Source organism: Sander lucioperca, chromosome 8 (assembly GCF_008315115.2).
Source record: "Sander lucioperca isolate FBNREF2018 chromosome 8, SLUC_FBN_1.2, whole genome shotgun sequence".
Classification (NCBI taxonomy): Eukaryota; Metazoa; Chordata; class Actinopteri; order Perciformes; family Percidae; genus Sander; species Sander lucioperca.
The window spans coordinates 9,683,988-9,710,976 of NC_050180.1; the positions used below are offsets into that span (position 1 = coordinate 9,683,988).

The 26,989-nt window shown below is 39.9% G+C and overlaps 1 protein-coding gene across 1 annotated transcript in view; it reads right to left on the reverse strand.

The window, feature by feature from the left end:
* Nucleotides 1–26,989, reverse strand: part of pth2ra (parathyroid hormone 2 receptor a) — an 87,546-nt gene that overhangs the window by 27,785 nt on the left and 32,772 nt on the right. The window contains exons 9-10 of the mRNA XM_036004496.1: nt 17,763–17,829; nt 2,676–2,770 (exon numbers count right to left, since the gene is read on the reverse strand). Coding sequence (XP_035860389.1) covers nt 2,676–2,770; nt 17,763–17,829 — 162 coding nt within the window. The remainder of the gene's footprint in view (nt 1–2,675; nt 2,771–17,762; nt 17,830–26,989) is intronic.

Consider the following 26,989-nt stretch of genomic DNA (forward strand, 5'->3'; position numbering starts at 1 on the left):
AACTACCTGAATGGAGAGTATGTGCTTTCATTCACCATGGTGCGTCCAGTCACTGAACAGAATTGTAGGAATTCTCAGCAGGCTGTTTATCTTTGGATGTGAGAGGGAACTGAACTGTCTCCTACTCCCTTCAGCTGTGACAGTAATACACTGTGGCAGCTGTAATCTGTCACAAGCATGTGCATTTCAGTTTACTATTAGCATAATACAATTTGTCCGTTAATTCTAATCAAAACATTATTTCAGCCAGTTAAATACCTGCATACATTTTATTATTGCAAAACAAAACCAATCTTCCCCGTCTCTTTCTCTTATTGTAGCATTTCTGGTTCAACTGCTGAAAATGTGAAAATAAGGAATAAACAATGTTCAGCCTAGGTAAAATAAGGGTAACGTAATGCAATCTAAAATGCAAATTGCAGTCAGTTTCAATCTTTTTTTTTAACAATGACATTTTTAAAATTGCTTCCACAGCATCCAAGGTAAACAGGTTGAAGGCTTCTGATTATTTTTCATCGGAACATTTTTGGTTTGGCTTGTTATATATAATCGTCCAATTAAGTGATATATGCATGCTATCTGCATTTTTACAATACTGTAAGTCATGATTAAAAAAAATAAATGTTATGAAAAATTACATAAGATTTAAAAACCACAATTTCTTTAATCATGGTCACTAAATGTATGCATTATAATATTCAATAATAATAACAATGTTCATTTTATGATCTCAGGGATATAATAACTGATGGAACTGATGGCCAGAGCTTTAGAAATAAAACATAAGTTTAATAAAATGTAGTGTTTGCTTTAATTACCAGCAAGGTACTGGGACCGTCATATTGTTAGTGGGTAAGTTTAATCACCATTGAAAATCTGTCTCATTCTTTGAAAGTTCTATTCACTTTAACATTTTTCAAAAGAAATGTGATGCAGCTATCATCCCTCGCCCGCTTCCTTTCTCTGTACATCCTTTTTTGGGAACCCTGCTTCACTTTTGTCTTTCTTTATGAAATGTGCTGTATTTGGCTTGCATTGATATTCCAGCACGGCTTCCAGGTTACTGATCACTATAATCTTTTCTGATTAAATGTCTAATCATCTGCACAAAACAACCTCGCTTGCAGCATTTAACACAGTGCTCTTTTTAGAAAATGCACTGTAATTATAATGTTTTTATCTGACACATGCTCGCACCAGCAGGGAAGTATAATCTGTGTGTGTGTGTGTGTGTGTGTGTGTGTGTGTGTGTGTGTGTGTGTGTGTGTGTGTGTGTGTGTGTGTGTGCGTAAACGCTAATGTGTAACATTAATTCCATGTAACCACGAACGTGGTGAGATACACGAGAATTATTGCTCGGTCAGATATCATAAACGGTTTCACCAAATCCATATCTTTTTTCCGGTTTTGAGTCGGTTTAACTGTGATTGGCACAGCTGTCTAGAACTATAAGACCAGTGATATGACTGAGAATATTTAATAATAACATTCACCAGACATGCTGACGCCTGGGTTAAGGGTCACAGGTGCGCACGCATGTGCCATGCAGATGCACACTCACCCCTGTTTATGAGTCAAACAAGTCTACATGACTGAGTTGTAATCAAACAGACGCACATACATACACACACCTGTAACTTTTATTAAATAATCACACAAGAGTATGTACGTGCCTCTTGTCCTCCTGTGATGCTTTCCACCCCCAATACCGGTGCATGAGTTATACATGTTTAGACACACAGACACACATAACTGGTGTGTGCTTGTGTCTAAACATGTATAACATGTTTTTTTTTACAGGGTCGCATTGTGGGGAGTTCACTACTTGTTTCATAACAAAATGCAATTTCCAAGTGATATCTTCGGCCAGGGAGAGGGTTGGGTTAAGTGTTGGGGGTGGGCATGTAGTGGTAATGGATAATGTTAGTGTAAGTGCAGGGGTGTAGTGCTGCTGTAGCACACCGGAACAACGCTCTGCCACTTTTTGTTTTTCCCAGTGAGCAATAATCCAGTTGAAATTCACATTTTGTAAGTGCTTGAAGACCGAAGAAGTGTCTTTCATGTAAGAGAGACAATAAAAACAAATGGAATTGTACTGTATTCATATGTAAGAGTCGGTGAGAAACACATACATTTCTTTATAAAATGTGTCACCATTTAAAACCTAATTTCATAAAGGGAATACAAAAAGTAAATCTACTCTACCTATAAAGCACAAATCTCAGGCTATGTCTTTGATTGTTGATTTTGGTCTTTTAATGGGATTTGTTAACAATAACAAAAACATAGAATAACACCAGCCTTATCCTCTAAGGTTGAAAATGACCTGCGTCCTCACTCTACAAAACTTTTGGCTCATTATGAAAGTTCTTGGCCTATGCTGAACAGCTAACTCTCTTCCCTCACCCCCCACCCCCACCCCCTCTCAGTGCACAAACAACAACATTATGCATTCAGCAGTCATATGGCAAGGACATATTCTGGTTATTCCACTTGTTCTTAACAATTTAAACCTCCATTCTGTCACCTTCTCTAATCACTATAGTCACTTAACATTATCGTATCTGAACACAGAATGTTTCACACAAATCTGCAGCACACAGTTTAGGTCAAACTCCAACCTTGGACATAAAGAGGACAGCTGGTTTTATAGATACAGTCAGTTTAGTACAAACCTGTACTGTTTCCTGGTGTCGAATCTCCCTGCGTTTGTCTCTCGGATTTTAGTGGCCAACACTCGTACGATGTTCACAAACAAGATGAAGTTGAGCTGAAACAAAAGAACAGAGATGGAAAGCTCTTCATTTATGCAGTACATGTAAGAGATTTTAGTTATTGTTGCTATAAATAATGTATTTTGGAAAATAAAAGTTCATTTTTAATTGTTAATGACTGGCTTTTAAAGACTATATGTACATTTGTCACAATATTTATGAGTAGAATGGGACAAGTATTATTATTATATTAATTAATTAATTAATAATATAATAATAATAATTATTATTATATTATTATTAGGGCTGTCAATCGATTAAAAAATGTAATCTAATTAATTACATACTCTGTGATTAATTAATCGAAATTAATCGCATACATAATTAACGGTGCCTGAACCGATACTTTTTAAGAAAGTAAAAAAAGAAAAAAAAAAAGAAAGGTACTAAACAACAGTCGGTGACATTAAAGAACGGCTTGTTTATTGCTAAGGCCATATGGTCAAAATGAAATGATTTAATAATAATGTATAACAATAACAATAATTTATTTCACTAGTAAATTGCTGTTGAACGACAAAAACAACCACCAGATGGGAAAAGGACATTTACAATAACTTCAAATGCACCACGAGGCTGTAGTTTACCAGTTTCATTGAACGCACCGTCTGTGTTGTTTCTCCGACGACAGCTACAGATTGTTACATACCGGTGTTGAATCCTCTACAGTTAAACACAGTCAAACTTTACACCATTTAGCGTTAGCTGTCAGTATTTTAACCGTGTTTAATCCAGCTACTAGCTAGCGGTAGGCTAACGTTAGCTGCTGTCGAGTATAGTGTTAACTAGCGTCACATACAGCGGTGTTTGTGTTGCCTGTCTGTTTCAGAGCATCAGAGAGAAGCGCAGACATATCAGTGGTACCAGATTTCGGTAGCCAGGGTTGGCAGGAAGAAGATTTTTACAAGTAAATGTTCCAATTAATGATCCAGGCAGCACATTCTCATCTCCCTCCTTCATTTTACAGTCCAATGGTGGCTACATCGGCTCCAGGTCAAACATCAATATGGAATGGATTAATCTGCGTTATTTGTTTTGACAGCCCTAATTATTATATTCTATATCATCCTTTCAATCCTATCTTGCAGCTGCATACATTTGTCATGAATAAAAAGTTTTTGTCTATTCTTTATCTCCTCCATTTATCCTTCATTATTATCATACATAAATCAAAAGACAAACAACTTGACTAGAGTGATTATGCTTGACAGTATCAAGGAGGAAATGCTTCTCTTATAATTAGTATGCATCTTCATACAGTTATACATTCAGTTTCAAGTTCTGTCTGACCCTGAAAACCCAGAAATATGTGTAAAGTGAACCCACACACAACGCCATATTATTACTTTTCCAAACAATATTGGTCATTAAGGACTGTGATGACTATTAATGCCATCTAATCACGTCTTTGTAAATAAGATAAACTCAAACCATGCGCTTGGCACACAGAGCTTATGAGATATCTGTTCCAATTTCTGTAACTATAACAGTATGTGACAGGTGTTTGGCATATAATTTACCGCAATGTGAATCCATTTTTAAATTGTCTGTGGATGAGTTTCTTTTGAGTGATGGTAAACTGATGATGTAAACATCTAGCTGTAAATCAATTGCAAATTCATGTTTTGCAATAAATCACACTCCATCTTCTTTTGAAGAGCTTGTCAACAAACTGCACTGCAAAATGTCAATTTATTGTAGACCCACACACACAACAATCAAGAAAACACTTTGGGTATACTATAGATACTATAGTATTGATGCACAATCAAACTTTATATCAAATAAACTATTTAGTATAAACCTGTTATATAAAGCATTTATAAGAAATAAAATACTCAATATATAATTATTAACTTTCCGTTTCCTATCATCCAGCGGATTGCTCCGAGCTCTGTGCGCTGACACCACAGAGGGAAAGCAAACACCGTTTACCTACACCTACTGCCACATAAAGATGACACAGAGCTGGATGGAAATCGGCAAAGTATACTTTGTATAAACAAGCTTTGCAACTACTACAGCCTGTTTTCCCTAAAATGTGCTTTTTGGTAAATGTTTTAGCTAAAAGTTAATAATAGAGCTGGATTGAAATCAGCAAAGTATCCTTTCAAGTCAGGTATTTTGGGCTTTAAATTGCTAAAATCAAATGCCATTTTCTACCAACAAAAATTCAAACTTTTTGAAATATAAATAATAATTAGAAGTATAGATTCAATGACAGAACATCTTAAGGTTTACGAAGACTGAGCTATATATGAGAAATTAATGTCTAAACCAAATTTCATACCAACCAACCCAAAGTTCAGTAGGATCCATCCTCTGAAACAGACGATACAGGCAACACAAAACGGTTAAAATGCTGACAGCTAACGCTAAATGGTGTAAAGTTTGACTGTGTTTAACTGTAGAGGATTCAACACCGGTATGTAACAATCTGCAGCTGCCGTCGGAAAAACAACACAGACGTTCAATGAAACTGGTAAACTACAGCCTCGTGGTGCATTTGAAGTTATTGTAAATGTCCTTTTCCCATCTGGTGGTTGTTTTTGTCGTTCAACAGCAATTTACTAGTGAAATAAGTTATTGTTATTGTTATACATTATTATTAAATCATTTAATTTTGACCATATGGCCTTAGCAATAAACAAGCCGTTCTTTAATGTCACCGACTGTTGTTTAGTACCCTTTTTTTTTCTTTTCTTTTTTTACTTTCTTAAAAAGTATCGGTTCAGGCACCGTTAATTATGTATGCGATTAATTTCAATTAATTAATCACAGAGTATGTAATTAATTAGATTACATTTTTTAATCGATTGACAGCCCTAAAACAAATACATACAGTACAGAGATTGAATGCCATAGAACTTCCTTTTATTATCTACTGTAGTTTGACAGTCAGTCATAACGGAAAAAGAACATAAACTAATTTAAAGCATTTCTTTGGGGGGACAAAATGACGTAATATCGGATTGGTGCATAGACTCACTTACTTACAGATTCCAGCATTTAAGGCAGTATCAGAGGCATTTCTGATACTGGTATTGACAAAACTCCATTAAAAGCTATATATATTCACTGCATTAGTGCACAAGGATTGTTTAATTGAATCTACAACATAGCATGTGCTCTCATGTCTGCAGGTCGACAGGTGTGCGAAAGCAATGCTGTATCATCAGAATCTGCAGGAGATTTTTTAAATCACAGCTTCGTAGCAACTTAACTCAATCAGCAGAAAGGCACAGACGACTCAGCGTAGAACAACAAATGTCTTTCAACAAATGTATCATTTTTCGTTTAGTTTGGTCATTAATTTATTCAGGAACGGGCAGACAGGACAGTCTGTTTTTAATGATGTGTCTCCCCTGCTTCTCTTTTTCTTTGTCCAAGTATCTCATCACTTATTCTCTGTGTTGCTCCTTCCTTTTTGAGGACAAAAGAGATCATTAAAAACTTGCATGATCAACCAACTCTGAGGTTACTTTCTTCCTTAGGGTTAATTGTGCTCAGATGTTTTTGGCTTTAGTTGGCTACACCATGGTCTGCACCCTGTAGGCGTAGATTATTTAGTTCATACTAACAGATACAACACATACACATATGGTCTCTTTTTCTAGTTCTCTTTGTAGCTATTTTCAGAGTTGAAGAATAGTTTTATGCCTCTACGCCAGTGATAGCCGTGGCTGGAGGCATTATGTTTTCGGATTGTCCGTCCATCCCGTTCTCGTGAACAGGATATCTCAGGACCCCCTGGAAAGAATGTTTTTAAATTTGGAACAACCGTCCACTTGGACTCAAGGATGAACTGATTGGTATTCCTACACTAATTATGACAACATTTGACACCATGTCTAATAGGATAAAACAGTGATCGTCAACTGGCGGCCCGCGGGACAGATCCGGCCCGCCAAAGCTTTTAGTCTGGCCCGCAGAATAATCACGAATTCAGAAAATGTAAAGAGGAAAAAATGCGTTCTGTTATTTAGCATTACAAGCATTTACAGCAGGTAACATTACACAGGTAGAGCACCAACGCAGCCCCTGTATTTGCATCTCTATTCACATGCTGATCCTGTACAGCAATGCCTGTGCTCCACACACACAGCTGAGCCGAGATGTGTGTGCGTTAAAACACGCAGTACCTGACTGGGAACGATACAAAGAGGATTACCAATGGCTGCTGGGGCAGATGCACTCACGCTAGTCTTGTTACTGTAAGTAGGCTACAATAAAACCTTTGTGAGTAAAAAGTCCATACTTATCAATGCACTCACCTGTAAAGACAGGCATAAAAATGTAGAAAGCGATATTTCAATCTGCTCTGTCTGCTCAGTTCACCGCGCTGTTTTACATGAACACAGCTCTACTCTGCAAATAGAGAATTTTTACAAACAAGCTAAAACAAAAGCTGTCGGTTTGTAGTCTAACTGTTTATCTTAGTTTGCTGGGAATCTTGAAATTTGGACAAATTCTTATAAATTTAACTGCTGGCTGAACGAACCATCCTCTCCGCTGGAGCAGTCAATCTATGGATGTATTAAGACCAAAACATATACATGTGGCTACTTAATATGCACGTGAATGATGTGACCATTATGTTCTTCATTCTTGATGATGATGCTGGGTGTATTATTTTGCAACAACATTGTTTCATTGCAAATGGGCATAGGTGACGAATGCATAGCCTGCTTATCTGTCCATTCATCATTAAAGCTGGGCTTTTCCACATCAACTTTTCGCTTCAGCCTGTTTGACAGTGACATTCTTACCTGACAACAGCCGTTTCTTTCTGCAAGCATTTTCCACCAATCAGGACGCTGCATACTACAACCATGTTTCCTAATCACAGACTTTAACCATCACTCCTCAGTGAACTGCCTCATAGTCTGAGATCTTTTAAAGAGCTAGTTATCAGTATGGAGTTTCCATGTTTTTTAGGAGTTTGCTCACACTAATACATGTAAAAAAAAAATATATATATATATATATATATATATATATATATATATATATATATATAAAATATATATATATATGTGCCGTCTTCGGTATTGCTCTATACACTGACAGCCAGCTAAACTCTCTCCTAACATCAAGACTCTGAAGACAGTCATTCCCACGTCCACAGATTTATTGACGTTGCAAGGAAAATGTGAAACTGTAACATACAAAAACAGACTAATCAATTCTATGCTAGCTTTTAACATACAATCTAGCCTATGTTCAGAATGTAATTTCATCAATTACTTATAGTTGCCTAGCAACCATGCAACATTAGTCACAGCACCAACGCCAGCGATCACGGACATTTCTAATATAAACTTAACACAAAATAACACTGACATCAAACTAATGATCTATGAATCTATGTAATTATTTAAAAACAGTGAATGAATACATACCAACGATGCTACTCTAGCCATAAATGTAGGCGAATGTAACTGTAGTTGGCTTGCTACACTTATAACCATAAATCACTGAACCGTTTGTTTGTAGCGTTCGTTTACTTCCTAACTACCGCTCACGCGACATAGCGGTTACTAGCTGAGAGTCTTAAAGTGACAGTAACATAAATAGAGAACTCATTAAGACTTGAGGCAAATTAACTTCTAACTTTTAACATCTTATTTATAACAAAACACTCCCCACCTGACATGAATACACGTCACCCAACAATCTAAGCACAGTCCATTTACTTAAACATCTGGAGGTAGGAGAAGCACTATTTCAGTGACTGGCCTAAGAAAGAGAACAGTCCCTTCTGGTTTAATAACCTTCACCTCAACCTGTCGCACTTTCCCATCTTTGCTAGGGAAAGTCTGAGTTATCAGTCCAAGAGGCCATTCATTTCTTGGTACTTGGCTGTTCCTGAGGAGAACAACACATCCTGGCTGGATGTTTGGATGGGTGGCCTGCCACTTTTTGCGGGCCTGCAGTGTTGGGAGGAATTGCTTCCTCCAGCGGTCCCAAAAGGTGTTGGACAGGTGTTGGACCTGTCGCCACTGGGACTTGTAGAGGTTCGTAACTCCAAACTCGCCAGCAGGAGCAGGAACAATGTTCACCTTTTGTGTGAGAAGAGCAGCTGGTGTGAGTATGAACAAGTCATCAGGGTCTGTGGTTACAGGAACAAGAGGCCTGGCGTTGATGATTGCTGCCACTTCTGCCATGAAAGTCACCAGCACTTCATGTGTAAGTTTGTTTTTCAGCTGTAGAAACATTGAGTCCAGAATTCTCCTGGCAAGTCCGATCATTCTTTCCCAAGCGCCACCACAGTGGGATGCATGTGGAGGATTAAAGATCCAAGTGCAGCCTTGGTCTGACAGGTAAGTCTTCACAGCAGTGCTCTCGATGTTTGAAGGTATCTTTAAGTCTTTACAGGCGCCGACGAAGTTCGTGCCACGGTCTGAACGGATGTGTTTGACCGGCCCGCGCACAGCAAGGAAACGCCGTAGCGCATTGATGAAGCTGGATGTGTCGAGGGATTCTATGACTTCAATGTGCACGGCTCTTATGCTCATGCACGTAAAGATCACCGCCCACCGTTTACTTTGTGCAAATCCACCTCTGGTCCTACGTGAGGAGACATGCCAAGGGCCAAACACGTCTAGACCGACATTTGTGAATGGAGGGTCTGTTGACAGACGATCAGGTGGCAGACTAGCCATTTTCTGGATGCTGAGTGGAGCTCTGAGCCTCCTGCAGGTTACACATTGGTGGATAATGCTGCTCACTCTTTTCTTCCCACCAACGATCTAGAAGCCAGCTGAACGGACAGACCCTTCTGTAAAGTGACGGCCTTGGTGGTGGATCTGCTCGTGGTGGTGTCTGATGAGCAAAACTGTAATGTGATGCTGGCCAGGGATAATCAATGGAGTCTTTTCACTCTGATCAAGGCTTGAGTGGTGAAGACGACCTCCGACTCTTAGAAGGCCATGAGTGTCAATGAAGGGATCCAGATTTTTCAAAGGACTGATTTTTGGTATCCTCTCTTGTTTTTGGATACATTTGATATCTTGGCCATAGACTTCCTGTTGTACAGCTTGGATGATTATGGCTGAAGCTTGACTGGATTCTTCAACAGAAAGTTCTCCTTTGCAGTAATGCCAGCTCTTACAGGCGCCATTTTCTCTCTGGGTTGTCTTACAATGACAAGCTATGTGGACAAGGCGAGTCAGTGCACAACACAGGGACTTCCAAGTCGAAAACCTGGCAAAGCGTTGAGAACCAAGCTGCTTGTGTGAGGCTGTAGTGCTGAAGGTGGACACTTCATGTGTGTCTGGATCTGAGCTTGGATCAATGAGGTTGTAAGCGCCTTCAGAGGTGCTGGGCTCTGGTCTGGACAGGAGCTTGGGTCCACTCAGCCAGTTGGTATTTTTTAGGTGGGCAGCAGGGACAGAGCGTGTTGCATGATCTGCAGGGTTCTGATCTGTTGGTACATAGCGCCACTGGTCTGGACGAGATGATCTTCGGATGCGTAACACTCGGTTGCTGACATAAACATAAAAGCGCCTGGTCTCGTTGCAGATATAGCCCAGGACCACTTTGCTGTCTGAGTAGTAGGTTACGGCATTGAGTTGAAGATCTAGTTCTGCTGAGATCAGGTCTGCTAACTCGACAGCAAGCACTGCTGCGCAGAGTTCCAGTCTTGGCACTGTTTGCTCAGGGCAAGGTGCCAGCTTGGCTTTCCCCATTACAAATCCAACCTGGATGTTCCCACCAGTGTCTGTGACTTTTAAGTAGGACACAGCAGCGATGGCTTTCACTGATGCGTCGCAAAAGACACACAATTCTCTTCTGCTGGCTGCTGACGGTGAAGCTGCTGTGTAGCGTCTGGGGATGGAAAGCTCAGACAGCTCGGACAAGGAGGTTCTCCATGAAGTCCAGGCAGCCTCCATTTCTTGAGGCAATGGAGCGTCCCAGTCACCATTCTCAGCAGTAAGCTCTCGCAGGATAGCCTTGCCTTGGATTGTGACTGGCGCAACAAATCCAAGCGGGTCATAGAGGCTATTGATCATTGACAAGACACCACGCCGGGTGTAAGGCTTCATCTCATTGAAGACATCGAAGAGGAAACAGTCTGTGTGGAGGTTCCAATTAAGTCCAAGGCTGCGTTGCATTGGTGGCATGTCTGCATCAAGATCCAGGTCTTTGAGGTCGCTTGCATGATCGCTGGATGGAAATGCGTCCATGACCTCTTTGCTATTTGCTGCGATCTTGTACAGTCTCAGATTCGACCTTGAGAGAACATCCTTTGTCTTTTTTAACAGATCTATAGCAGCTTCAGCTGTAGGCAAGGACTTCAGGCCATCATCTACATAGAAGTCGCGCATCACAAAGTGCCTTACGTCTGGGTCGATGTGGAACTCGCTGACTTGGACAGACTGGTGCAGGCCATGAATAGCCACTGCAGGTGATGGGCTGTTATCGAAGACATGGACCCTCATGCGGTAATCTACAACTGCTTTGGAGAGGTTGTTGTCTTGGAACCACAGAAAGCGTAGAAAGTTCCTGTCTTCTTCTCTTACCAGGAAACAGTAGAACATCTGTTCTATGTCTGCTGTAAAGGCAATGGCTTCTCTTCTGAAGCGGATCAGAACTCCAAGTAGTGTGTTGTTCAGGTCAGGTCCAGTTAACAGCACATCATTAAGAGACACGCCGTTGTATTGGGCACTGGAATCAAACACCACACGGATTTTCTTTGGTTTCTTTGGATGATACACTCCGAATGTCGGTAGGTACCATCGTTCTTCTTCCTCACTGAGAGGAGGGGCTAACTCAGCATGGCCATTCTTAAACATTTTGTCCATGAAGCTGATAAAGTGCTCTCTCATTTCAGGCTTCTTGTCAAAGTTACACTTGAGAGACATTAAACGCTTCAGCGCTTGTGGCCTGTTGTCAAGGAGACGCTGGCGTGGAATCTTGAAAGGTAACGGTGCCACCCAACTGTTGCTTGAGTCTTTTCGTAGCCCTTCATCCATTATCTTCATGAATGTGGCATCTTGAATGGAAGGAGCCACCTGGTCGTCGTCCTTGGTCCGCCTGAACACAGTGCATCCCAGGTGGTCGGCTTCACATGTAGGTTGATCAACAGGATATCTGGGGGGGTGACTGGTGACCTGGATGTTGCTGAACTTCTCTTTAACATGGAACACATTAGGGCATGGCTCAAAGAGAGTGGGGCGTTTCAGCTCTGTGGTGTTTGTGTGGAAGGCGTTGATTGTCAGAGGTTTGTGGACGTTACCTAGACACACGTTACCAACAATGACCCACCCCAGGTCCAACTTCTGTGCGTAGGGCAGGTTGTGAGTGGCGTTCACCTGTTTGCGGACTTTATGCACTCTGATAATGTCCCATAAGCATAATGGGGACTTGTGGGTCAATGTCTGGGATGAGGTGTGCCACTGACCGTCGATGAGCATGATGAAGAGCCACTTCAGGTGTTGGAATTTCGTCTCTGTTATTTGGGATGTCGTTACATTCTATGAAACTTGGTAGCGAGATGCAAACAGTTCCATCCAGAGATTCCACTTCATAGCCACTGGCTCTTCTTCCTGATGATTCCTTTACTCCAGCGCATGTTCTTAGTGTGTAAGGAGCGCTTGGACTTTGGTCACTGAACACTTCAAAGAACTGTGAATGAGCCAGTGACCTATTGCTCTGCTCGTCGAGGATCGCATACAGTTTCACTGCCTTTTCTCTTTGGCCAGCTGGATACACTTTTACGAGGCATATTTTGGAGCAAGAACGGTCTGTTAGCTGCCCACCACAGACTTTTGTGCAGTTGTTAGTCACATGAGACTGGGAGTGAGACCGGGAACTTTCCTGCTCCTCCCCGCCGTGCTCAGGAGCAGGGTCCACCTCTTGCATCCAGGGTGCGGGTCCAGGGTGGAGTGCTGTGTTGTGTCTTTCGCTCTTACATTCAGAACACTGAATTTTGATTTTGCAGTTCTTTGCTATGTGAGATGTGGAAGAGCAGCACTTAAAGCACACATTGTTCTCTTTTAGCAGTGTTTTGCGCTCTTCAATGGGTTTTTCTCTGAATGCACGACATTTACGCAGGGGGTGTGGCTTTTTATGCAGTAGGCATAGTTTATCGCTGTCGTCCAACCTTGTAGGGGGCTCACCAGTGTCAGATGTTACCCTGGGAGAAACCTCTGTTTTGTGGACAGAGACTTCACGCTGTCTGTTTGGCTTCCAAGCTGTCTTCTCGGTCCTAGAAGCCGTGTCTGCATGGGCGATGAAGCTGAAGCTTGGATCATTCATGATGCCAGACTGCTGGCTGACAAAGTCTACAAAGTAGGCAAATGGAGGATATGGCACCCGGTTCTGCCGTTTAAAGGATGCACCTACCGATGCCCACTTCTCTTGCAGACGGAACGGGAGTTTCTGTACTATTGGGTTGCCTCCTCTTGCCGTGTCTAGGAAAGAGAGGCCGGGCAAGTCTCCTTCAGCTTTGGCTGCCTGCAGTTCCATTAGTAGGTCGCTCAGCTTCATTAGCTTAGGCCCATCTCTGCTTGTTATTCTTGGAAAACTGTCAATGCGTTTGAACAGAGCATTTTCTATCGCTTCAGCTGAGCCATATGTTTGTTCAAGCCTGTCCCACACCATAGTCAGTCCCGCTTCTGGACGGTGGATGTGTATTGCTCTTATCTGCTCAACATGGTCTGCTGACTCCTTGCCAAGCCATTTTAGCAGAAGATCCATCTCCTCACTCGGTGTCAGGTTTAAACCACTGTTTGCATTCTGAAAGGAACGTTTCCATGCTCTGTAATTTTGAGGTTTGTCATTGAATTGGAGTAAGCCTGTAGCCACAAGCTCACGGCGTGCTAGATATCTTACAAAGTCATTTATGTGTGAGCTGCCATTACTGGGGTTTGGTGACACAGGACGAGAACAGGGAGAAGGATGGCCATTGTAACTGTGAGGTCTGAAGTGGTACACAGGAGTAGTATGCTCGTCGTTGAACCCGATGTGTGGCACATGCACACCTTCAACATGCCTGGTGAGTGGCTCATGAACATCCTGATCAGCATAGATATAGGCCTGCTGTAAGGTAAGATGAAGTGGAGCAGTATTATTTTGATGAGGAAGAAAAGGTCTGGCTTCAGGTTTTAGACATGGAGGTGGGATGTTGTAGCTAGGGCTTGGCGCTAACTTTGCCATGATGTTGCTGTCATCACATAACTGCAGTTCTGATGTTCTTTCTACGAAGTGAGAAGTAACAAATTGTTCTGTGCGTTGTGAGAGCTCCAAAGGAACAGAGTCTATGTTCAGTTCACAACTGCGTTTTTCACCATTCATATCAACTGCAGCCTCAAGTGATTCTGCTTCAGCAATGGCTGCAACTGCCTCTTTTCTATGCTTAAGCATTTCCATAGATGCTTCCAACCTAGCCTTTTCCAGCCTTAAATTCACTTCCTCTTTGGCGTAAAAAAGACGTGCTTTTGCTGCTTCGGCTCTGGCTCTTGCTTTCACTGCAGCTGACCCACACGATGATACACTGGATATTACTGACGAAGCACGAGAGCGTGTTTTTAATGAGGATGCTACTGGATCCATGGATTGTTCTGCTTTTGTACCTCTGTTATGCAGACACTTCTCTGACGCTTCTGGCTCCATGGCACACTCCAGTAGTGTATCTCTGAGCAGACACTGCTTGGCTGGTCGTCCACTAACTGCGTGTGACGACGTAGCGGTTAGCCACCAGCTTACACTGCGTTATCTTGCCTGCTTGAGAGCCGTTGTTTCACTGTGCCGTCTTCGGTATTGCTCTATACACTGACAGCCAGCTAAACTTTCTCCTAACATCAAGACTCTGAAGACAGTCGTTCCCACGTCCACAGGTTTATTGACGTTGCAAGGAAAGTGTGAAACTGTAACATACAAAAACAAACTAATCAATTCTATGCTAGCTTTTAACATACAATCTAGCCTATGTTCAGAATGTAATTTCATCAATTCATATATTTCCTTTCTACCGTTACACAATATAATTCATAACTATTAAACTGATAGTGATTATGCTGTACAAAGACATTTTTGACATGTAAACAATATTACGTTCATTCATACGAGTGTAGCCCGTCCTGTGACTTATAGTTGCCTAGCAACCATGCAACGTTAGTCACAGCACCAACGCCAGCGATCACGGACATTTCTAATATAAACTTAACACAAAATAACACTGACATCAAACTAATGATCTATGAACCTATGTAATTATTTAAAAACAGTGAATGAATACATACCAACGATGCTACTCTAGGCATAAATGTAGGCAAATGTAACTGTAGTTGGCTTGCTACACTTATAACCATAAATCACTGAACCGTTTGTTTGTAGCGTTCGTTTACTTCCTAACTACTGCTCACGCGACATAGCGGTTACCAGCTGAGAGTCTTAAAGTGACAGTAACATAAATAGAGAACTCATTAAGACTTGAGGCAAATTAACTTCTAACTTTTAACAGCTTATTTATAACAAAACAATATATATATATATATATATATATATATATATATATATATATAGCATTTCGAACAAAAATAGGCGTATTAGGAAGTCCGGCCCCCGGAGTGTCTGCTTAGAAAAATTCTGGCCCTTGGAAAAATGTAGTTGATGACCCCTGGGATAAAATGATGGCATTTTGCATCCAAAAGGTCAACTTCACCATTGAATTTCATTGTTCAATGCCCTAACTCAGGAACAGAAGTGGAAATTGTGACCATATTTCATATTTGTTCGGATACTGAATTTGGGTGTCCACCTTAAAATTGTAGCGATTGTGAAGATCTTCTATGCTTTTGTTCTATGTTTCGCCAAAAAACACATTTAATACCTTTTTATTAAATTGCTTCATAGTCTTCACTACATATACTATATGAGTCTGGATATAGGGGGGTAGTGGGATACTTTCCATAAAATCATCTCTCAGTGCAAATCAAACCAGCTATTAGGCTAACCGACATAAAACCATGCCAATCTCTAGGTATGGTGAAGGGTATGTGATGATGTGGGGCTATTTAAATTCCAAAGGCCAAGGGAACTTTATCAGGATGCATAGTATCCTGGATCCATGAAATAACTGGCCTTTAAAAATAAAAATCTGCCTGCCTCTATGGGAATTTAACATAGGGGTGTACTCACTTTTGTTGCCAGCGGTTTAGACATTAATGGCTGTGTGCTGAGTTATTTTGAGGGGACAGCACATTTACACAAGTTATACAAGCTGTACACTTAATACTTTACATTGTAGCAAAGTGTAATTTCTTCAGTGTTATCCCATTAAAAGATATAATGACATATTTACTAAAATGTGAGGGGTGTACTCACTTTTGTGAGATACTGTACATGGATGTAAACACCACCTAGCTTCTAGTTAATACAATATTTCCATGAGCACGTGCAGTGGCTATTAGAAAAGGTAGAAGTTGTTACCTTAACCACCTTTGAAGAAAGCATTGCATCTCAAATTCTGCCTTCGTCCAAAAAACAAGACAATCTGTACAGCGGGCAATGTCACATGTACAGAATAGGTGGAATGAGTACTTGACAGGGCCATTTGTATTGCAAGACATGTTGGTTGTGTTTTTACCGCCAGATCTCCCTAGGAATGTGCAGGTCTGTGTGGTGCACGGGCATGTAGCATACCTGACTTTCATACTAAACACTGGACTTCAAGTCTGTTCTTAGCCAATGGCTTATGCTGGCTTTTTTAACCATGACCACAAAATATTCACTACTTTCATTACTACTTAATCAAGTAGTTTAGTCACCAAACCGTGGTGGGCCCAAGAGAAAACCAAACCCGACTGGTTTTTCATTCCTCCGTCAGACAGAACAGATACTCGTCGGTGCCGGAGAGTTGAAAGGAGGGAAAGAGAGGCCTGAGGCAAAGATTCTGAACGAGGTAAAAAGGTCACGTGGGTACGTGCAAGTGTAACTAAAACAGGAAGTTAGTTATTGTACATTGGCCCGCTAAATTGGCCGCCCAGCAGTTGGAGCTGCAACTTTTGCTGTGACACACAGTTAATGGATGTGATTAACGTATTACCATTAGTGCTTGATAGCTGCAATTTGCGTCAACACTCTCGCTCCTTCTCAGAATCATAACTCAGTCAAATCTGAATACACAGACATAAAGAGCATATTTCTAGATGTAGGTCTTCCCCGCTGATGACCTTATCTCTGTGGTCGTTGTTGTTGTTGTTGTTGTTGTTGTTGTTGTTACTGGGGCTGTTGAGTGAGAGCGCTGTTTTCTGTAAGACATTGGGACACATCTTGACGTTTTCTCGGCACTGCTTTGAGTGCCTTAATAAACGGGTTAATGCAAGAACTTTACTCTTGTCTCTGACTCGTAAGTGGAACAGTACAGTGAGCATGTGGATCGCCCAATCCAAAGTAATACAGCGCACTGGACATTGGTTTATTTTTAACCTAGAAAACGTGCCAGAAACTAATTCACCCATTCGCTTCTCAATGGCTTATTTAGATATACAGTGCATGTATTAGTACATACATGTGTTAGTTTTGTTGAAAGTCACTACTGATATACTGTACATTGCATGTGTGAGAGTATAGATATTGTGTGAGAATGTATGTGATAGTGTGTATGGCCTTCTGCATGACACCTGCAAATATGAGCTACTGTATGAGAGCTGCAGTGATGATTGTGTTGGCTGGTATTTGAAATGCTTGCGGTAGACTAATCAAAGTTTATGGTGGTTTTGTATCTGTAACGTTAGTGCAAAAAAAATGTACAGTGAAGGAAGTGATTTTGCATGAGGAAGGTTTATACCTAGTGTGATGTCAAAAGCTTAGAGGACTTTTATTTGGATTTATATCCTAACTCATACACTATTTGGGATGACTGTCCCTGTTCAAAGGGAGTTCATTCTTACTTCAGTCTCAGTAAAAGTTGCACATTTCTTAGCAACTTCTCAAGCTCACTTAGCAGTAGCGAACTGCATTTCCCACTCATGCTCTTACCCCAATGGCTGTCAGGATGGGAATCTGGTAGATCCACTTAATGTTACCAGCACTTAACTCCCAACACCTGCAGTTGACACAAATATAGAGGAGAGGATGAAGTTAGAGAAGCAGGAAAAATAAGAAGCACATAGCAATAGTTCAGTGAGAAAGAGAATATAGGTGGTTAAAGATTACATTTTTAAGTTAGAAGTTGGTTAAACTGACGCAAACATTTTGGTTTGTCAAAATAAATTCAAGAAGACCCCAAGAATAGCAGAGGGTAATGTGGAAAATGGATGGAGACAGTGGGCAGAAATAACGGGGATTTAAAGATGGATGACAAAAAACAGCAGGAGTGAATGCTTTAGTGATGCTAAAGAGAGAAATATAATATTTTCATCAGTGTCCAGGTTTCTAAAGATGCTTAATTTGTGTTTTTTGGGAGGGATTTGTAGGCCTTTATTGACAGGACAGCGGAATAAATGAAAGGGGAGAGGGTCGAACCCAGGCCCGCTGCGTCGAGGAGTAAACCTTTATATATGGTCGCCCGCTCTACCAACTGAGCTATCCGGGCGCTCACCTTTTGGTTATTTTGATAATTCTTTTGATCGTTTCCATTATGGCTGTTTCATCTTTTTTCACTTTCAATTTCTATTCTGAATTTAACCATTTCTGTACTCTACAGTGTTTTCATTTCTCATTTCAGGTTTTCAATTTCACGACATAGCTTCCCAGTGTTTATTACGGCCTGCTTTTGACTTGTTGTAGAATAAAATGGTCCACACTTTAGTCTGATTTCAGTTTTTAATGGCATGGCTACCCTATGCAACAGTCACAGAACCAGAAGACTTTTGCTAGACTAGCAAAGGCCTATCCTGGTGAAACTCCTCAGTCTTCAGGATAAGTTTAAAATCCTACGACTTGCCAGTGAAAAAGAAGAACTCAAGTACGACAAACGTGTCCATATCTTCCCGGATTACAGTACCAGTCTTCTCCAAAAGCATCGGGAGTTTGATGATATAAAAAAGAAACTCTGTGAACTGGATATCAAATGTTCTTTGCACTATCCTGCCACACTCAAGATCACCTCTGATGGTAAATCGGTGCTCTGCAAGACCCCAGGGGAAACTGAAAAGTTTCTTCAGGAATTACAGCCTTTACCTGAATGACGGACTGCTCCAGTCTTGTTTAAGGTAGTCTATTGATTGGTTGTTGTTGATGATGTTTGTTTGCTTGCAGTAGCATAATCGGGACTTATTTGTATACATCTTGAAGGTTTACATGATATGGAAATGATTTATAATTTCTTCCTAGACCAGAATATTGAGATTTTTTTCTTTTTCTCTTATTCTCTTTAGCCTATAGGGCTGGCTTAAAATGAATCCAGTGGCTGATAAACATTACTTGGTTTCTTTAATTTGCCTATATGCAGCTTCTTACTGAGGCCTATTACTACTAGGCTATTTATCAACTTTTCTTTTCTCATTTTTCTATAGCCTATGGGCTGTCTCATAATGAGGTCTGTACACAGGGAAACAATTAGGATATATATAAAGCATTCCCAGTTAATATTTTGTGGTCTGAGTCTGCATTCTTTTTTTTATTTTTATGTTTTATTAATTCTAGGCTATGCCTTGGTTTGACCAGTTTGTGTGTTCTTGTGTGTGCATGGAGGTATGTGTGTGTATATGTTTATGTCTGTGTGTAAATGTTTGTAAATATCTGTGCATGCTCTCCCCTCCCCTTCACCCTTTTCTCCCCTGACCCCCCTCTCTATTTATTTCTGAAGAATCAGTATAGATAAAGGTTTATCCGTTATTCATTTGAATATTAGGAGTTTGACACATAAAATTGATTTGCTAAGAGCTTGGCTTTCTTACAATAAGCCCAGCGTTATCACACTTTCTGAACCATGTCTGAATAGTGATATATCTGATGCAGATGTTAAACTTGATAGTTATACTCTGTATAGAGCAGACAGGGGTACTCGTGGTGGAGGAGTAGCCACCTATATCTCTTCTCATTTATCTTCTGAACTTATTATGCCAAAGGAGAGAGCTGTACATTTTGAATGTTTATTTGTGAATATTGTTTTTCATGAAAACAAGCAGATAACTATAGGTAACATCTATAGACCTCAAAATTCCCCTGTTGAACTGACTAATTGTATTCTTGCTACTATTAATTCTTTAGACCATGCAAATTAGTTGATTTTACTGGGTGATTTCAATCGTAATTGGCTGGATCGTTCATCTTTTCATGAGAAAAACTTATTTAATGGTCTAAACCTTACTCAACTCATTACTGATCCGACTAGGGTGGTTAATATGTCCAAGTCTCTTTTGGACTGGATCTTGGTTACCCACCCAAATAGAATCTCTCAATCTGGTGTATTACCTGATTGTTTTAGTGATCACTCAATTGTTTTTTGTGTTTGGAAAATAAGACTACCCCGTCTGCCACCTTAAGTAATTAGGATAAGGCACTGTAAAAAACTAAACACAGAGGCTTTCATCCAAGATTTAATAAGCATTAATTGGTCCAGATTTCAAATGATCCCTTATGTTGAAGACGCCTGGAACTTCTTTCGCTCAGAGGTTCTTAAAGTCATAGACAAACATGCACCTTGGACATCTGTTAAGGTCAAGAGTAGTCATTTACCTTGGATTGACGGTGATTTAATATATTTATTTAAACAACGAGATAAAGCCTGGGTCAGATACCACATAACAAAGGACGCTGCTGATTGGTCTGAATATAAGAAATTAAGAAATGCCTGTACAATCAAGACAAGAAATGCAAAATCAAATTACTATAAGCATTCTTTATTAGATGACATCAAAAACCCTAAGCAATTCTGTAAGAAACTTAACTCTTTAATTAACAAAACCAATAAAAGTCTTCCTGCCAAACTTAGAGTGAACAATGACATTATCACTGACCCTATCTCAATGGCCAATGCCCTCAATCAACATTTTTCCTCTATTTGTTGTTCTTAATCATCTGAGCTCTCCTATTCTAGCATAACAAATACTGTGAACAATAGCTCATTCTCATTTTCAACAATTTATCCCTCTGATGTCCAACAGGCAATCTCAGAAATAAAATCTTCTAATGGCGCTGGTCCTGATGGTCAGGACATTAAGTTTATTAAACTTTCTTCTCACGTCCTAGCATTTCCACTATGTGACTTATTTAATTTATCACTTTCCACCTGCGTAATTCCATTAATGTGGAAATTTGCGAAACTAACACCACTACACAAAGGTGACTCACTTGATGTCAACAACTACAGGCCAATTTCCATAATCAGTAATGTAGCTAAGATATGCGAAAAGCTTATTTTTAGGCAACTCTCTAAATATATTAATTATGTCTCCCTCTTGACTCCAAATCAATCTGGATTTAGACCTAATCACTCTACAACAACAGCCTTTACAATATTTACCAGTGATGTTTTTTCTGCACAAGATAACAAAAGGTCTACTGGTGCAATTTTTATTGACTAAGGCATTTGACATGGTCAATCATTATATTCTTCTTGATAAACTATATGCTATTGGTCTTTCCAAATCAGCTGTTCTCTGGTTTAATTCATATCTTCATTACAGACGTCAAAGCGTGTCTTTTAATGCTGCTCTCTTTTAATGTTGCCTAGAATAATTGAAACAGGTGTCCCTCAGGGTTCTTCCCTAGGGCCCCTTTTATTTTCCATTTTTATAAATGATCTCCCACAAATATGCTTAGACTGTCAAATTCATCTATACGCAGATGACACAGTTATGTATACATCTAAACACGACATATCTGAGATTCAAACCTCACTTCAATTTGATTTCAATCTTATTCAAACATGGTTCTCTTCTAATCTGCTTCTATTGAATAAAAATAAGTCTTATAGAATGCTTTTTGCAACTAGAGCTGCACTCCATAAGCAAAATAACTTTCTTGAGGTTAAATTCCTGGATGATACATCTCTAGAGAATGTTGAGTAGTTTAAATATCTGGGCCTTTGGCTCGACTCCCGACTTACCTTTAGACCTCATATTGATTCCATTGTGAAAAAAATAAACTGTAGCTTAAGAATGTTATACTGCTCAATGAATTGTTTTACAAAACAGATTAGATTAAAAATGATTACTCAACTATTATTGCCTATAATTGATTATGCGGATGTTGTTTATCAGAACACTGCTGAAATCAATCTTAAACCTTTGAATGTGATTTATAATAGTCTCTGCAGATTTGTTCTGAGGTGTCCATTTAGAACTCATTACTGTCAAATGTATCAGTCATTGAATCTTCTTTCACTAAATGTTAGACAACAGTTTCACTGGTTGCAGTTTCATAAATGCATTTTTTCAAACTACCCATCCTATCTGAAACAACACTTGATTCTATATTGATCATTCTATAGCCTACGAGACACTGACCATCTTTTCTTTTCTGTACCAAATATATCCAAAGAAATTGGGAGGAGAGCCTTTAAATTTAAAGCCCCTTCTGATTAGAATGGTTTACCTAGGTCTTTTAGATCTATCTCCACTTTTCACCAGTTTAAGATGTCTCTTCTTAATTATTTGCATACAAGCTGCAACTGTTTTCCCCATGCTTGCTATTTTGATTTTGATTTATTTTTTTCACTGTTTGTCTAATATATAATGGTTGGAATGGGGAGGATATGGGTGGTTTTGGTGTGATGGAGAGCTTTTGTCTGTCAGTATGTATGTATGTATATGTTTGTGATGTATGTTTTTCTTGAGGTCCCCTCAAGTTGTTTTGTCTAATGGTGAATGTACTGTATAATTTTGCTTTTATGGACCCCCTCGAAAACAAGATGCTACATCTCAAGGGGTTATTCCTAATAAAGAATATGTATGTATGTAAACATCAAGCCTGCCAAGAGTATGTACTTTGCATGTTACACATTCATGGTCTCGAAAAACACATCCCCAATGAAATGTTGGGGAAATGGTATGAACATGTAGTCTTTCATGGAATTAATGCAGAATTGGAAGAGTGAAACTACGGTATGTAAGCTTGTAATGGGAATTTTATTTTAACATTATAGTTTGATATCTTACAAGATTCTCCTATATACTTTACAGGAGTTTCCTAATAATCTTTAATTTTGTTATAGACTTAGAGACTCCAAGAGAAGAAGCAACTGGCATCATAAACTCTGGCCTAGTTGAGAATATCCTTCTCTTTTTGGAACTCAGCGTTCCTACTGTTTACCTTTAGCAGATAAGGAGGAAAAGGGCCATAACATTTTGAACTGTATCTCCTTCTGTCTCTTGCTTTAACAGGTGTTTAGGCTACGTAGAGAGCAGGATGAGAGGGGAAAGGTTGTAAAGTCATTGTGACTATTTGTGGTGTTTTTTCATCTGCGTAGCTGCTAAACTTATCCTGGAGGGGGGTGGTTTAAGTGAGTTTTTACTATATAGATGTATGGTTTTCTAGCTGGGTCAGAAGACCCTTTCAGATGTGCCATGAGTACTTGTGAAACTGTTTTCTCTGCATTTGCAAATGTAAATAAATACTCAAAGACCAAACTTTGGTTTAATCCTCAAATCGTCCTTATTTGTTTCATCTGGTGTTTTTGATACGCACTCCTGCTGCTAACAAGAAAAACTTCCACTACAATTTGGCGTTGTCGGCAAGATCGGATGAGATAAACAGAGAAAAGAACTCCGTGGGTCGCTGATGACCGTACATCCAGGGATCAAAAATCGCCTGCCTCACACCTCTAACCTTAAAAAGGTATTTCAGAGAGAAGGGGGTCAGGACCACGGAGAACTCTTGACTGTTTCCACTCCGATCTAAAACGAACAGGAAGAAATTTCAAGCAGCATCGGGTAAGATCAAAATTAATTAAATGCAGTTGGATTGTGAATTCAAGATTTTGAACAAACATTCTAAACAAGCAACAATTGCTAAACAAATTAAGTAATGAAAATGTGCGAAATCATTATTATTTAAGAGGATAAATGAAACAAATACTGACATTTGGAAATTGAGTAATTTGGTACCTTTTTGTTTCTTTTGATTTTGTTTTTGGGGTTCTAGTTAAAACAAAATAGCATTGAATTTATGATTACAAGTGACATTCTCTTGCAGAAACGGGCATATATCTGATTATTTTCTCTGATACAGCATGGCAAGGGAATAACAGAAGAGACAGACGTCGGGCTGATCGAGAGAGTTAGAATCGGAAAACTAACTAACATTAGGCGGAAGGCCTAAATACAAATAGACTAAAATACTCCAAGGGAGTCCCTGTCTATTTAGAGACAGACTGCAGAAGGAAATAAGATAGTTTAAGAAAAAGTTCTTGACTACTGAAAGGTTTTTGTCTGCAGGGCTGTACCGGGTTTTTACAAGGTTTGCTGAAAAAGAACCGAGCCTTGTGGTGACAATCACATTGTAAGGAAATAGTATACTAGCTTCTGTTATTATGAGTAAATGAAAGCTCAAAGCCGTGCGAAGCATCTGGGCCCATTGTGGGTGAGATGGTTGGAAAATATGGACCAGACTTCACCAGATGTCTGTCATATTGGTCAAAGAAATTTTGACAGTTAAAACAGAGGTTTTAAAACAAATTGAGGATAACAAGAAATGTTTTAATGTGTGGATGAAAGAAGCTGATAGCAGAGAGAGAAAACAATTGAAGAACAATTAACTCTGTTGGACATTCATGACACTGATGAAAACATAGAAAAGAGGAAAAATACTGATGCAAATCTCCTCTTTGAGTTCTAGTGCCGTGGAATTCCACCTCGACAGCCTTCCGCCACAACCATACCACCCGCCGCCGAGAGAGGAAATGATGCAAGAATGCTGGACAATCGTCTGCCTCAGGACCTCCACGAGACAAGGAGGACGAAGAGGGGGATTACACATGCCCATGTTCGAAGTACCCATGACAGAAGAAGAGATAGGGGCTGGATACAGACCCTGGACAGACACTGACATAAGAACTGCCACCAGCCATTTGCCCACCTACAAAGACTCAGGTGCTCGCCTCACTGAGCTTCTCATTGAGGTTGTTAATGAACAGACAGCTGAAAAAGCTGAGAGGAAAAGACAAAGGAAAAATGATGAGGCCCAGCTGAGACTGCTGAAAACCATGACAGAGATGGCTGGGAGAAGCAGAGGCACAGGTGGTTTCAGAGGTCGTGGGGGAAGCGGAATCAGAGGAAGAAGAAGAGAAAAAGGACAATGTCATAAGAACACTCCGGCAGCGAATAAAGACACGTTTCAACTGCAGAGAGAAGGGACATTGGTCGTATAACTGTCATCATCCCAGGAGGGATTCGTCCGGAAGGGAACACAAAGACCCCCAATGGTATGCAGTCTGAGAGGTGGCGGGGGATGGGATGGTGGAAGTGCTGAGAGGATGGAAACCACGTTCACAACGACTGAGGACGGTAAAACAGACACACACGTACATACACGTGCTTGCAAACGAAGATATGCTTTCTTGCACGCTACAAACACTCCCCTACACGATAGACAGATATTATTAGACGCAATACAGCACATTGAACAGAAAAAGATATGCCAACTTATTCAATGTATTTTATCTGATGTGTATACAAATTGCCTACCATGGTGGTAATTATACAGGGGAAGGACATTTAATTATTAGTTGATTCAGGAGCAACAATTTGGGTTTTGCTAAAATCTTTGTTTTTTTTAAATCAGAAGCTCTCTGGTAAACTAGTTTTTTTCCCCTTATAGAAATGATTTGTGGAATGGTTATCTCAGAAAAGTTCACCATTCTTATGATTTGTGTATATTCAGATCCTTAGGATCCCGAATTAGACGAGAAAGGAAAGTGCTAATTTTCTTTTTCCTTTCACCTGTGTGTCCTGTAAAGTTATTAGGCAGAGATTTGATGTGGATATTTGAATTGGAGTCATCTTTTGCCCACTGGCCTAAGGTTGTACGTCATGATAAAAATCACTCTGGCTGACATATTTTTGTTACAGCCTAAAAGTACGCATTTTGTTTACAAATCAATGGGACATGTACCATGTCAGTCTGTTAATCTCCTGACTATGGTAAACAAATTGTGACACCTGTAGCTGAGCTTAAGGAGTCACAAATAGTACATTGCATTTCTTTTGTCACCCTTGACTCTGACGAAGATTATGTTGAAAAGTTTTTGAACATTCAAAGGATGAGCTTGAGTTTTCTTTTGTCTACTGGCGTATACACACATGTGCAGTGGCTGTTACCTTGACTGATAAACTAAATAAGTTTTTCAGAATTTCTAACTCAAAAGCTCACATTCATGTTTCTTTGTCTCCAACAGAAGAGGAGACAGACTCAGGACACCTTGTGACTACTTGTAAAATTGACTGACTGGACTGACACTGCTGATAAATAGTGTTTTCTTTTTCTCCATCGATGAGGAGATTATAGAAAACCCGTACAACAGTGTATGCTTGTAGTCACAGTGTTTACATATTGAGTGAACCTATGCATACAAAATACACACATTTGCACGGTAAAAAACAAAAAGACATTTTATCTACTGATGTTTCACCACTTTTTGTCTCAGGTACAGCGTCATCTCTGGACAAACACACAAATGTGATGTGGATTGAAAAAATTGTCAACCTGTAGTCATTAAGCTGCGTTCGGACTACAGGCCCCAGAAACATCAGTGCACGCTAAAACAGGAAGCAATCGACAGAATCCGACCGGGTTGTTGTTGTTTTTTAACTCCTTATTGAGAGATGGAGTTATTGTTCCATGTTTAGATTCTCCTGTAATGTATGTACACTTATTTTCTCAGTAAAGATACATAAGGAGAATCATCTTATTATAAATGTTGAAGTTTTGTTTTTGTTCAGGACCTTCAAGCAGTAAATGCAGTGGTCTATGCTCGAGCACCCAAAGTTTCCTAAACCAAAAACAACATTCCAGGGAATGTTAAATGTTTTATTTCTCTGTTGTTCTGTCTAACATTTTTCTTTTTCAGTGTTTCAGTGGAAAAGACAGCAAATATCGTTTTATAGTTCTGGTTGATGGTAAGCTGTACACCTTGACACACCTTTGTCAGGGGTACATTGAGTCTTTAATTAATGATGCCATAGAGCAGTTAAAGAATAACAGTGTGTTTACATGTACCCTGGAGAAATCCTTCTTTCTTTGAGAGAGGACAGCCAGAGGAGGAGCTTCCCAGAGAACTCACACACACACCCAGAGATAAGACACAAGCTAAAACAAAATAT